This window comes from Hirundo rustica, chromosome 3 (assembly GCF_015227805.2).
Source record: "Hirundo rustica isolate bHirRus1 chromosome 3, bHirRus1.pri.v3, whole genome shotgun sequence".
NCBI classification, from domain to species: domain Eukaryota; kingdom Metazoa; phylum Chordata; class Aves; order Passeriformes; family Hirundinidae; genus Hirundo; species Hirundo rustica.
Window position 1 is genome coordinate 31,475,720 of NC_053452.1, and position 14,743 is coordinate 31,490,462.

Below are 14,743 nucleotides of genomic sequence, written 5' to 3' on the forward strand. Positions count from 1 at the left end.
CACTTATCTTTAAGGCGTAGTGTATTCTATTTTAGAGAGCTCTAACAAGAAATGTTTTGCAGAAGAATAAATGCAAGAATTTTCAAAGTAGAAAATCCTCTAAGAAAGTGAATAGTGACTAGAGTTACAGTAACTTTAGGGTTGTTTACAATGGCTAGACTCCCTAAGAATCCTGGGTGGTTTAACCACAGTTTTAGGCAGACAGGCAGGAACAAAAGTTGGACCATAGAAGATCATTCCTGTCATGCAAGATACACTGGTTCTAGAATAAAGAAAACAGAGTAATAGAACAACTACATCAATAAAATTGGATTCTTGTTTCATGATCTTACTGACCACAAGTCTAGTAGCAAGGCAAGGGGCAGGTCTACTGTAAATTGCTTGATGAGTTAATCTTCAGTCCTTCTCCTTTTAATCAACAAAGTTTTTTGCTGGGTTTTTGATTCTAAATTGCAGCATTATTAATATACAGTCAACAGCACTGAATTGGTTTTGCCATGGCAGAATCCAAGAAAAACTGATTTCTGTCCGTCTTTTAATCTTTTATCTGAAGTAGTCTGCATCTGTAATATTTCATCTTGTTCTTTACAATATACCTCATGCTTCCATTTCACATCACTTTTTTTCCTATTTGACAATAATAACCCATTCACAGCAATCAAGAGTCTAACCAAGGTTAACTTTTTAAAATTTATATGGGAGGGAAAAGTAAAAAAAATGCATACAACTTAAATATTTAAGGAAAAGAGTGTTTTTACATAAAAACATGGTTATTTTAGTTATACTAAGGCTTACAAAACTGTTTATTTCTGACAGAGATAACCTTTTTCCAGCTTTGGGTTTCAGTGGCAAACACAGTATTGATCATAATTATGATTTTCTGCCATACATAAAAGGAACTAGATACACTGACCAGTGACTAACAACCTCCTACCACAGGAGACACAATTTACAATATTCATAGACGAGATAACAGTCATGCAGTTTAACCATCAAGCCAGAAGGGCAACCTGACTGTAAAGGTAAATTCTTGCAAAAAACCCCAAGACAATACTGGTCCTCAATCATGTTAAATCACAGAATACTAAGTTGAAAGAAAACTTCAAGGATCATCTGGTCCAACCTTTCTTGGCAAAAGCACAGTCTAGACAAGATGGCCGAGCATCCTGTCCAGCTGAAACTCAAAATTGTCCAACACTGGGGAATCCACCACTTCCAGTGAGAGATTATTTCAGTGCCTGACTGTTCTCACGGCAAAAAAATTTCCTCTTGGGTCAAATTGGAATCTATCCATGAGTGACTTATACCCATTACACCCAACTTTCCCACATAGTCATCGTAAAAATTCTTTGCAGCCAATCTTCAAATATTACATCATGATGATAAGGTCTCCCCTAAACCTTCTTTACTCAAGGCTAAACAAAACAATTTCTCTCAACCTTTCCTCATTTGTCAGACTTCCCAGTCCTTTGACCATCATTTTGGCCCTTCCCTGAACTCCCTCCAAATCTCTTCTTTATAGCAGGGACCAAAACTGAATACAGTTCCAGGTTTGGCTTCACCAGCACCGAGGAGGATGGTAATTTCTTATCTCTGCTGGTTAATGCAACCCAGCATCCTACTGACTTTCTTTGCTGGAGGAACACACTGTTCACTCACACTAAACTTGTTATCCACAAGAATGCCCAGGTCCTTTTTCACAGAGCTGTTCCCTGATCAGGTAGATCTCAGCCCAAGCTGCACTCCTGGATTATGTTTGCCCAGGTGCAAGACCTTATATTTGTCCTTACTGAACTTTGCAAGGTTCTTGTTAGTCCACTCTTCATGCCTATTCAGGTCTTCCTTTAGGGTGGCTCTCCACTTTCCCATTAACTTGGTGTCATTGGCAAACTTTGTCAGGGTACACTTGATCCCATCATCCAGATTACTTATGTAGGTATTGAATATGGAATCAAATTAATTCAGAAATTATGTGACAAATACCAAGAGAGTAAAAGAGCACAAAGCAGCATGCAGAGAACTGTGAGGAAAAAGCATATTCTCCCTCATTATTTTATGGGCTGCACAAAGAGGAAACAGTTTCACAGCATGCCTGCTATGAATAGAGTTAATGTTCCAAAGTTCTCTACTCAACAGTTTTTACATGGAAGAATCTTTTATGCAGCTGCACTCTTGCACAAGCACTCCAAGACAGGCATTGACTCTGAAAATCAGAGAGAAAGCCCCAGAATCTGAAGACAAGAAGTGGAAATAGGTTCTATTTTAAGGACAGAAGCAAAAATCAAACATATGATGGCAACAATAGGAGAGAATCATTGAGTATACCCCTACTCCAAAAAAGGAACCTATTTAAAAAGCAACAAATTTTTCATGTATGGTACAAAAATAAGTACCAATTATATTTTAATATGGAAAATAATGTCCTAGAAATATTTTCTGTAAGCTTTTAGTTTTATTTATATATAGTGAGCAAGTGTTTACCCTTCTCAAAAGCTGTCTAAATATATGCAGAACTTGATCAGCTTCTTGAAAGAAAGTTTCCAGTGTGACAGATGCCCAAGTCAACATGGTAAGTCCTTGCCTCAACACACCTTCCATCTAAGCATAAAGATATAATTTAATAGATTAAAAAAAAAAAAAAAAAAAAAAAAAAAAAATCAACAAAACAATAGAAAACAACTAAAACAAGTGCTATTATTATTAGAATCACTAACATGGGTTATACAACAGAGTGCTGTGTAAGGGAGGTTACAAGTTTCCAACAAAAAAGGTCAAAGAAATTTATGCAATAGAAAGGAAAGGGAGGGTAGTGTGTACTACAGCCTCAAGTTTTTTGTATCTCACACTTCTGTCCAACTTTGTAGTTACACAAATTCTCCAACCTTTTGGTGTGACTACTTACAACCAAAACAGGAAGAGTTACTTAGAACAGTCACATACATACACCTGTAAATGTCTGGCAAAACAAAATGTCTTGTGGGATAGACATTCTGCATCTCCAGTAAAACTGTACCTTTAGCGTAGCATAAAACATCATAGTGTAGCATTCTACACTGCTGAAAAGATTTCAAGATTTCACTCAATTTGCAAGATTAATAATTCTCTCAGAGCATCCTTCCATGTTAAATCCAGAGATTTAACATGGAAGATAAATAGACCTCAAAGACTATATTTTTTATTCTACTGGTCTTCTATCTTGTAGGCACTAAGATTATTTGATTGTAAAACACATTATTTGAGAACTGTATGAAGGATGCAAAGAACAAATTTTTACTCTTAAAGGCCTCAGTAAAATCCATTAAGCTCACAACATGCAGATCCATCTAAATATTTCAGAATTATAAATTATTATTAAGTTATTTGAGGTTATATGAGGTATACTGGAAGTGCATGCAGCAATACCAACCTTTTCTATTTTTGGTGTCAGCAGATTTACAAATATGTTTGGTGTTCTTTTACGCAAATCTTCGTAAGACTGGACAACATCCTGTTGATTATTAGAAAGGGTAGTATCAAGCAAAATACTTCAAGCATTTCTCTACTCAAGAAAACAATTTGTCATACAAACAAATCATATGAAAAAGATATTTAAGTGGCACAATGCTGTATTTGAAAACAATTGTAGAACTTTACGTAGACATTTCATACCTACAAACATCATTTTTGGGATGTAATGAATTTGTATCATGCTATAGAAGGAGGAATGAAAGCCACCTTTGTGCAATACTTTCTTAAGGCAAAAGCCAGAAAAAGAATGATCCTTCTCTAGAACTAAAGACAGTTTGAGCTTTAGTGACCATAAGTTGCAATACCCTCTTAAAATTGAGTATCATATGCTTTAGATGCTTAAATCAGGTGTGAACTCAGTTTTAAAATATCTTCTTGTCTTTTGCCATATGCACACACACACAGAGCAAACTCTTGTATGATGCACCTCATCCCCAATATACAGCTCCTTGAAATAACATCATAGCAGAGACTACAATAGGTTAAAAAATGTAACTTCTCTTCCAAGGAACCTGCAAAATTCTTCACATTTCTGTGGCTCACCATATATTCCAAACCAAACTAACTCTTTTTTTTCTTGGCAAAAGCTCTAAAAACCCACACTTTACTGATTTTCAGACTGTGAAAATTTTTGTATAGCTTAAATTATTTCATGACCAAAGTATACTTAGTGTGCCACTGGGTATATGAAGTATATATTCTTATATTTAAATATCTACCAGCACACACAGGACTTAGAAGGGAGTTTTCAAATGAGATTTTCTATGTCCACCTGTGCATTCTGCAAATTTACCTTAAAATTTACCTCTTACTCAGCTTTAATATTTAGCTATAGGAAAAAATATATGTTTAAACACATTTCCTTTTTAATTTTTTTTAAACAGAAATAATTTTCAAGTTTACCTCTAACTTCAGCTTGTTTGACTTCAATTTATTTTCTATTATTGCTATCTTTACTGCTTGTTCTGGTACTTCCAGACCCAACTTTAACATACATTTTGTCTCTCGCACAATCTCTAGGATGTGGGGATCAAAATTAACCAAGAACTTCCCAGTTGTAGGATGACGCACAAGTATCGTGGATTGTAAAGCTGTAAAGACATTCTAGCATCAGTTTCTAAGACAAACAATTGTTTAAATTGTTTAAACTTCTAAGCCAAACAATTGCTTAAACAATTGCTATAAACTACTATGAAATCCAGATTTCTAATATTAAAATATAGTGATTAATTTTGTAGAGTTACTTGTGAAATAGCTTCACGTTGTTTTCAGTTAAAGAAAATACATGACCGACTTTCATCATATTAACTTTCTGCCTTTCTCTTCATAAACTAGACAAGCCTCAGATCCAGTCTTATTTGTGTCATAATTTTTCTCAACACAAGTGAAAAAATAATGAAATCAATTCTCTGAGGACCAGGAAACACAACCCTTGAATATCAAGTATTTCTAGACATTAAGTAATACTTGTCCTTAGAAGGGCAAAACAAACTTACTAATTATTATACCATAAAAAAAAAAAAAAAAAAAAACAAAACAAACAAACAAACAAAAAACCCACAAACAAACAAACAAACAAAACCCACAAAAAACCCACCAGAAAGATTTATTAAATAGTATACATAGAGAATTTTAATACCAAAACTGTCTGTTTCTTAAATTTATGTCACTAATGTTTACAATCATCTGTCAAACAGTGTACTAAATCTGCAATTCTCTGTGTCAAAATCAAGTATCAAGGTCAGTAAGGCGCTGAGATTGTATTACTGAGCCTGCTAATTGGATCATGACTAACTTGCACATTTTACGGGTAACTGAGGCTTAAGACAATCATCTGATTTGACTTATATTAACTTAGTATTCAAGAACACTTTAAAGAAGTAAGTACATATTTAATTACTTACGATATTGTAATTGTGAAATTTCCTTCATCCACGCATCATGATAGACTACCTCGAATTCCACCAATACATATGCAAGTCTGTTGTATGATTGAACAACTGCTTTACCTTCTGGACTTGCCAAGATATCTGAATGTTTCTATTAAAACACAGTACATTCTAATTAAAACTATATCCAAAACTGCCCATACCACTTGGGGTTTTCTCAATTTAACTACTGTCTATACATAGTATAGGTTAATACTATGAATTATACTGACAGTTCTTAAAAACCGTATCTAATATTTATGATTCAACTTTACAGGGCAATAAATTCAGTTAGAACTTGTAAGGAATAAATACTAAATATTTAACATCAGTAAGAGCAATTAGTTCAATATACTGTCATAAATACACGCAATTCACACTGAAATGGATACTCAGTTCTACTCAAAATTGAATAACTGAAAATTGATTGTAAAAGTTTCCTCTTTTGATCAGCAATGCTATTTATGCCTGTTTTCCTTGGAACAGATTTAGATGATCATTATTCACATCTGAGGGAAACAGGAAAGTGAAAAATTCTCTCACATAGAAGTTAACTTGGTGTGAGACCCTAGATACTTTGTAGGAGAATCACTCAAACATTTCAAGAATTCTTCAAGGTTATTTTCAACTAAAATAGTCTAGTGTGTTCTATTACAACACTACATCTTTGATCTACAACAAGGGTTACTGCAGAGCAGTATAAACATACAAAAACATATTGCTTAGCATATAACAAGTGACATAATCATAAACAGAAACTTTTTGATCACTACTGAAGTAAGGCAGTTCACACAAAACACCTAATTTTTCGGCACATCAACTTACATGGAAATAGCTGATTGGTTCATTTACCCTTCTGAATAGCTGTCTCACCCACAATATCTTTCCTGCAATTGGTGGCATGTTTCGAGCAAGAGGAGGATCATGTTTCTGAGTTTGGTAAAGCTACGACAAGTAAGAACAATATAATTAAACACATGTATTTTAAAAAAATCTAACTAAATGCTAAACTGTTTTCCCTGGTACCACAATTTCTTCCTCCTCCCAAACAGATTAAATTAGAGTGGAGTCACACAACAGTTCATGGAGAGGAAAAATGTATTTCTTCCCTGACTTGGTACACTTCAAAGATGCACACATATCAGTGCTGGTACCTCTCCTGTCTACATTATCTCATGCCATTTCTCAGCTTACTTATGACAGAGTCCTGAGTACATCAAAAGTCATTGTGAACCCTGGGGCTGAGCAGCCAGTATTCAGGATCAAGTGTGACACCTATCTTGGAAGCCATCTGCTGTGAAAGCAAGCTGTTTAAGGAGGTGGTATCAGGAGAACCCTTGTGGGGCTTTTCCTCCTTTGCTTGGGAACTGGCCTCAGGAGAGGCCCAAGCTAGATTGTTAACTGAGAGCTTTTTCCTGAACAGAAACATCAACACTGTTCTTCAGACACATATCTGACTACTAAATAGCATTTCAGGATTTGGACTTAATTGTTCTTGTGGGTCCTTTCCAAATCAGGATAATTTAGCATTCTATGATATAAACTTTTCTACTAACTTCTGATCAAAATACATGTAGATACTCCTGGATACACAGCCCATGCTTTTATCTGTGCCTGAGACGAGAAAAAATGTCCCCTGCTCAGTGAATGGAGTGAGTGGCTGCATTACAGTAGGGAAAAAAAGGCCTAAAAGTATACTGGACAAAATTTGCATTGACAAAGTATTCAATCACTTTAGAATCAGCACTGCAGTAGCAGCAATTTTTTGTTAGAAATAACTTGCTTGGCAAAGATAAAAGGCAATCTAGTAATATCTAATAAATAGTCAGAACTAGTCGGTAGAATCAAGACACGTCCTTTGACAGAAGAAAGGTGTGTTTGTATCTACCTAGCTTTAGGCATGTGAACTCACAGGCTCTGTGATGACAACTCTTCCCTAACTAGCATGACTTCTTACCCCTGCCCTGTCTCCTGCACAGACCCAACCAAAGAAATCCAAACAGCTTCATGGTGACCTTGAGAGGAACTGACCTGGATGACACCCTCTCAGTAAATGCACCTAATTTTCCTTTTGCCTGGGAAAATACAGCTGAAGGTGGGCTACATGATTTTTTTAAGCAAGAAATGCTGCTGAAAATCTATCCATCTAGTTAAGCCGATAATTAGGGGTTCAGGGATTGTTACGTACAGTGTGTAGGTAGGGAAAGGACTGTAAAGATGTTCAGAGCAGCTTTGATAGGATATTGTTTTAAGTCACTCTTTGGTGGAAAAATTTTCTAATAAGTGCAGAGTTTATAGATATTGGCTCTCCTTGTGTAAACTTCTATCATAGATCTTACAAAATGTAAACTCCTCAAAAAAACTTTTTCAACATTCTGGTTTTCCAGATTCCCTTTATATTCATTCATTGAAGAAAAATTGAGAAAATTATTTAAATCTTCAGGACACTATATAAAATTGATCAGATTGACTCACTCTAGAGTAATTCTTTCTTTCTTTCTTAAGTAGAAAGGGAAGTTGGACATCTAGTTCTGATGCAGATATTTATTTTACAGACAGAGTAAAAGTTTACAGTTGTGATAAATGTGCTAAAGTTAATTCGTGTTATCAAATTATACAAGGTAAATGTTGAACTGTATAAAATATGAATGTTAGAAATGTGTTCAAATGTACATAAAGTAAAGGTAAAATGTAGAAACTAAAAATTAGAAATTTCCTGGCTTGGGAAGCACAGGAGGGACACGAGGAAAGTATGATTGGAATTACCAGAGAGGGGGCCTTGAAACTATTGCTGCCGGGAATCCCTGAAAGGAAACAAAGAACCACGGAAGAAGAAGATACAAGTCCGGAGACCAAGATAATCACTTCAGATGGATATCTCTACTCGTCTCCGCTGAAATTAACATATACACGACACACCCGGACCCGATCATCAACAGCATTGTTCCACCCTACCGGTCTATTCAGACCTCCGATACCAGGACTTGAATAATTAATGAAGACGCCTCGGAGAGGATAACGTCAGAATTTCGGACTTCACTCCGCGATCTTGTGTATAAAAAGGGACAGCCGGAGACCAGAAATTGTGAACTTGGGGGGGATACCAGGCTGACAGAGCTTGTTATCCGCGTTCACCCGGCACCGATCCCGGGCTCGGCGCTGTCCTTTTAAATTGTGGCTTTCCGAGACTGATATTTTGTCTCAAAATAAAATTCTAAATTTTGATACTTTGAATTTGGTCGATCTTATTTATAACAATTCTGGTGACCCCGACGTGATTGGAGTGATACCGGGACCCCCGAGGGACCCCCGTCTCTGACCAGGAGGCGCACCGCTGAATTCAGCGGCCTGGCGGAACTGGGGTGTCCGGGAGGAACCGATCAACCACACGACGAACGAAACAGCGAAAGCCACATTTAAAAGGGAGATAGGCGAGGTCAGAGCTCTCGGGGAACTCGGGGAGGTTTTTTCTTTGGAAGCAGAACCTCCGGAGCCGCGGTGAAGAAATCTACTCATAAAAATCTACGTGCACGAAGAATCCACGCAGGAAAAGGATCGTAAGTATTGCGTGGTTGAGTGGGGAGTGACCGAGCGTGTGAGTGAGACGTGATTTTATCACGAAGCGAGTGGGACCCCAAAATCGCAGTTCCATAGTCCCGCGAGGGGCGTGGTCGGTTGCGGGGGAAGCGAAAGTTTCGGGGGTAAAACGCACCTCACACGTTAAGCCCTGAAAACTCGGGGAGTTTTCGGAAAGGGGGGTCGGTCACAGGAAGGCTGGGAGGGAAGGTTACGTCCTTACAAGAGTTCCGGGGACTGGTAAACCTTCCAGCCTTGGACCAGGGACGGTCCGGGAAGGAAGTAAGGAGAAGAGAGCTCGCATACACCAGAGGAAACCCGGGGGGGGGAGCGATCACCCACAAAGGGCTAGTATCTGGTAAACTCACACCATGGGACAGACAAAAAGCAAAGCTAGCAAAAGGAATCTTAGGAAACCAAAGCGGGGAACCGGTAAAGGAATCCCTGAAATCCCAGTTGAGAGCCCTCTGGGATGGATGTTAGAACATTGGGAAGAATGCCCCATAAGGGAGGGAAAATCCAAGAAACGGATGGTGCATTTTTGCATAGAAGTATGGGGTGGGGTAGAAATACGGGATCACGTAATTTGGCCCGTGTTTGGAACATTTGAGGAATGGATATGTAAGGCACTGGTACGTTATGTCGGAGAAAAGGGAACTGTGGAAGAACGGGAATATGCGGGGGTCTGGGGTAGAATTGATGCAAAATTACTACCCATAAGGATAAAGGACCCTGCCGATGTTTCCGGGGATAAGTGGGAACCTTTAGACAACTTGCCTCCACCTTACATAGTACCCTCACCCCCTCCCCTCCCTGAGCAGAACAATCCACAGAACCCGGGGAGATTGGGACCCCCTCTGGGACGGAGGATTCCTATATCCCCGTCTCTCCCCTCTGCCCCTCCGTTGGAGTCACGAACAGTGGCCCCGGTCCCACCGGTCGGGCTCCCTCCCCCGCTAGAACCTGTACAAGCCACTCAGTCACTGGGAAAAGGTACACAAAGTACAGACACCCCTGCGCCAGCCCGAGATGACCTGTCGCCTGATCTAGATCTGGCGGCTTTCTTTAATTCTCCTGAAAACACACAGCAGGGTTGGGCAGAAGCAAAACACTCACCTCCCGCTAGGAGGACTAGGAGACAATTAAAGAGGATGAATGAGACGGAGAGTGAAGGGGAAGGTGAAAGAGCAAATCTTTTCCCCTTAAGGGAAATTCCCACTGCTCCCGGAATTATCGGGTACGTAAACGTCCCGATTAATACCAGTGACGTGAGAGCCTTTAAGAAGGAGATGGGAAAACTTATGGATGACCCTTTAGGGGTCTCCGAAAGACTAGATGAATTCTTAGGAACTAGCATCTATTCGTATGAAGATCTTACAGCTATTCTCAGATCTTTGTTCAATACGGAGGAAAGGGAAATGATCAGACAAGCGGGGATACGGGAATGGGAACGGAGGAACCCTCAGAGCACTCCTGGAGATCAGAAATGGCCAAGCCAAGATCCCCGATGGAATGCTCAAACTGAGGAGGGTAGGAGAAGCATGATTGATATGAGGAACATCATCATACAGGAAATAAGGGAGGCCGTGCCCCGGGGACAAAATCTGAGCAAGGTCTTTGGGGAATGTCAAGGGAAAGATGAGACCCCCACAGAATGGTTGGAAAGGTTGAGAAAAAGCCTCCAGATATACTCTGGGACAGACCCTGATTCTCCCGTGGGGGAGGTACTTTTAAAAACCCAATTTGTAGCAAAATCATGGGAGGACATCAGGAAAAAGCTGGAAAAGATTGAGGGGTGGCAGGAGAAGGGATTGCAGGAATTACTGCGGGAAGCCCAGAAAGTCTACATGAGAAGGGATGAGGAAAAACAGAAAATACAGGCTAGGGTGTTAGTAGCTGCAGTAAGGGAAGCCCAGAAGCAGGAACGCCCACAAGCTTCGGAGAAACCCTTAAGGAAAGCACCTCCGAGGGGAGCCACACGCCCGCAAAAGGGGACTTCAGGAAAATGGATAGAGGGAATGGAATGTTTCTATTGTAAAAAGAAGGGACATATGAAAAAAGATTGTCCAAAGAAGATGAGAGATGAGAAGATGTTCCGGGAGGACTAGGGAAGTCAGGGGCTCTATCTTTTGGGGTCCATAACATCAGGAGAGCCCTTGATAACATTGAAAATAGGACCCCAGGGAACAAAAATGGATTTTTTGGTAGATTCAGGGGCTGAGAGAAGTACATTCAAGCAGCTGCCCCCAGGATGCCGAGTAAGTAAAGATTCTATGGTAGTTATAGGAGCTAAAGGGGAGCCATTCAAGGTACCTATAGTTAAGAATGTGGAAATAGAATCAGAGAATAAAATTTGTTTGGGAGATATGTTGCTAGTAGAAGAGGCTGATTACAACCTGCTGGGTAGGGATTTGATGGTTGCACTGGGGATCAACCTCATCATAAGGAATTCACAGATTACGGTTAGTATATATAAACTAACCTGTGAAGATGAGGACAAAATTAATCCCAAGGTATGGCACACAGGGAAGGAAGCGGGGAAATTGGCTATGGAACCTATATCAATTGAGATTGAAAAGCCTGAGGATCCCGTAAGGATCAGGCAGTACCCAATCCCTTTAGAAGGGAGGCGGGGGCTGAAACCTATAATAGAGGATTTGATCAAAAAGGGCATATTGGAGCCGTGTATGTCCAGACACAATACCCCAATACTAGCTGTTAAAAAGGGAGATGGGAATTATAGGTTAGTGCAAGATTTAAGAGCCATAAATGAAAGAACAAGAACTCGGTTCCCTGTAGTGGCTAACCCCTACACCCTTCTGAATAGGATCTCCCCGAGAGATACTTGGTACAGTGTTATAGACCTAAAGGATGCATTTTGGACCTGCCCTTTAGCTGAAGGCAGCAGGGATTTTTTTGCATTCCAATGGGAGGATCCAGACACTAACCGGAAACAACAGTTAAGGTGGGCCTCACTTCCCCAAGGATTCGTGGACTCCCCAAATTTATTTGGACAAGCATTGGAAAAGTTGCTAAGTCAGTTCTCCCCTAGGAAAGGGACCAAGATTTTACAATATGTAGATGATCTACTGGTGGCTGGTGAAACAGAGGAAGGTGTAAGAGAATGCACTATTGATTTGTTAAACTTTTTAGGGGAAAAGGGATTAAAGGTAGCAAAACAAAAGTTACAGTTCACAGAATCTGGGGTGAAATACTTAGGGCATTGGTTAGTAAAAGGGAAAAAGAAATTGGACCCTGCAAGGGTAGCTGGAATCATAGGACTGCCCCCCCCTAAAACCAAAAGACAAGTACGTCAGCTATTGGGGCTGTTAGGTTATTGTAGGCAGTGGATAGAAGGATATAGTGAAAAAGCAAAATTTTTGTATGAAAAATTAACTGCAGAGAGGATAAAATGGACAGAACAGGATGATAAGGAATTAGAGCGATTAAAGGGTGCTTTGGTGACTGCCCCAGTATTGAACCTCCCAGATATCAATAAGAAATTCCAATTATTTGTGAATGTAGAAAACCACACAGCACATGGGGTATTGACACAAGAATGGGCTGGGGATAGGAAGCCTGTAGGTTACCTTTCAAAATTGTTGGACCCTGTAAGTAGGGGATGGCCTACATGTTTACAGGCGATAGTAGCAGTTGCCTTATTGATAGAAGAAGCCAAAAAGATTACTTTTGGGGCTCCCATCACAGTTTACACTCCACATAATGTAAGAACTATTTTACAACAAAAAGCTGAAAAATGGCTCACAGATGCCAGATTGTTGAAGTATGAGGCCATTCTCCTTCATGCTCCAGAATTAGAATTAAGGACAACACAAGCAAGTAATCCTGCTGGGTTCCTGTTTGGGGAAGCTTCATCAGAGCCTATACACAACTGTATAGACCTAGTAGAATTACAAACAAAAATTAGGGAAGATCTGGAGGACGAGGAGCCCGAAGAAGGGGAAAAATGGTTTGTAGATGGGTCAGCCAGGGTTATAGAAGGGAAAAGAAAATCAGGATATGCAATTATAGATGGGAAAACTGGGGGAGTGATAAAGTCAGGCCCCTTGGGCACTTCATGGTCAGCTCAGGCATGTGAATTGTATGCTGTGTTGCAAGCACTCAAAGGACTTAAAGGAAAAATAGGAACTATTTTCACTGACTCAAAGTATGCGTTTGGGGTAGTGCATACCTTTGGGAAAATCTGGGAGGAAAGAGGACTGGTGAACACTAGAGGAAAAGGGTTAATACATGAGGATCTAATAAGGCAAATTCTCAAGGCAGTAAGGGAACCAAAAGCTATTGCAGTGGTATATGTAAAGAGTCACCAGGCTGGACTACAGTTCAGAATACGTGGGAATAATTTGGCTGATCAGGAAGCCAGGAAAGCAGCTCTCCTAACCCTGGATACCCTGGAAAGCAGGACAGAAAATTTTGGAGAAGGTTCTCCTCATCCCACAGAAAAGGAGATTGAGGATTTCAAGAAAATGGGGGGAAATTTAATAGATGGGAAATGGAAATTGACTGACGGTCGAGAATTGATCCCAAAGGCTTATGCAAGGATCATATTAAAAAGATTACATGCACAAACTCATTGGGGAACTCAAGCTTTAGCAGAACAATTTTTGAAATTTTTTGGATGTAAGGGTATCTTCGAGTTAGCCAAGCAGGAGGTACAGAGTTGCTTGGTCTGCCAGAAAATTAATAAATCAAAGGTCAAACACAATGCATTAGGGGGACGTCCTTTAGCATATCGCCCCTTTGGGAGAATACAAGTGGATTTTACAGAGTTACCAAAAACAGGTAGATATAGATATCTGCTAGTGATAGTAGACCAATTAACACATTGGGTGGAGGCATTCCCTAGCCCTAGGGCTACAGCTCAAACAGTAGCACGGAGATTATTAGAGGAAGTAATTCCCAGATATGGAATCCCTGATTCCATTGATTCAGATCAGGGAACTCATTTTACATCCAAGGTCATAAAAAGCTTAGCAGAGGCTCTGGGAATCAGATGGGAATATCATACCCCATGGCATCCTCAGAGCTCAGGTCAAGTAGAGAGAATGAATCAAACTCTGAAGGCACAATTGTCAAAACTTATGCTAGAAACTAGAATGACTTGGATAAAATGCCTCCCTCTAGCCCTCCTAAACATCAGAACACAACCTCATTCCGGTTCGGGATTATCTCCATTCGAGATGTTGTACGGAATGCCTTATGAGCATGGAATGCCAGTTGGACATCCCCGGGTGGAGGATTGTCAGATCCAGTCTTATATCATTGTGATTAACAAAAATTTGCAGGAACTCCGGAAACGTGGGTTAATAGCACAAAGCACCCCGCTGGGGTTTGCTATCCACAAGATCCAGCCGGGCGATCAAGTATTGATCAGAGCGTGGAAAGAAGCACCGCTGTCATCGCATTGGGAGGGACCTTTCCTCGTCCTCCTCACAACAGATACTGCCGTGAGAACAGCGGAGAAAGGCTGGACCCATTGCTCCCGAGTGAAAAAGGTGGAACAACACAGCAGCTCTCCGCAGTGGAAAATCACCTCTGCACCTGGGGATTTAAAGCTGAGAATTCACCGGGACACCCAATGACCAGCGCTTATCGGATAAGTTGCACTCAAGCAGGATGTCCCTGCTATCCTTTTGTTCATTTTAAATGCGGGTATTGTGAACAAGTCTGGGTAACTCATTGTGTCCGGGGGGCTAGACCTTGGAATTTGT

At 40.1% G+C, this 14,743-nt stretch overlaps 1 protein-coding gene across 1 annotated transcript in view; it reads right to left on the reverse strand.

Annotated features, from left to right (window-relative positions):
• Nucleotides 1-14,743, reverse strand: part of DNAH8 (dynein axonemal heavy chain 8) — a 129,423-nt gene that overhangs the window by 94,047 nt on the left and 20,633 nt on the right. The window contains 5 exon segments of the mRNA XM_040059978.1: nucleotides 2,482-2,598; nucleotides 3,407-3,487; nucleotides 4,411-4,598; nucleotides 5,412-5,547; nucleotides 6,261-6,380. Coding sequence (XP_039915912.1) covers nucleotides 2,482-2,598; nucleotides 3,407-3,487; nucleotides 4,411-4,598; nucleotides 5,412-5,547; nucleotides 6,261-6,380 — 642 coding nt within the window.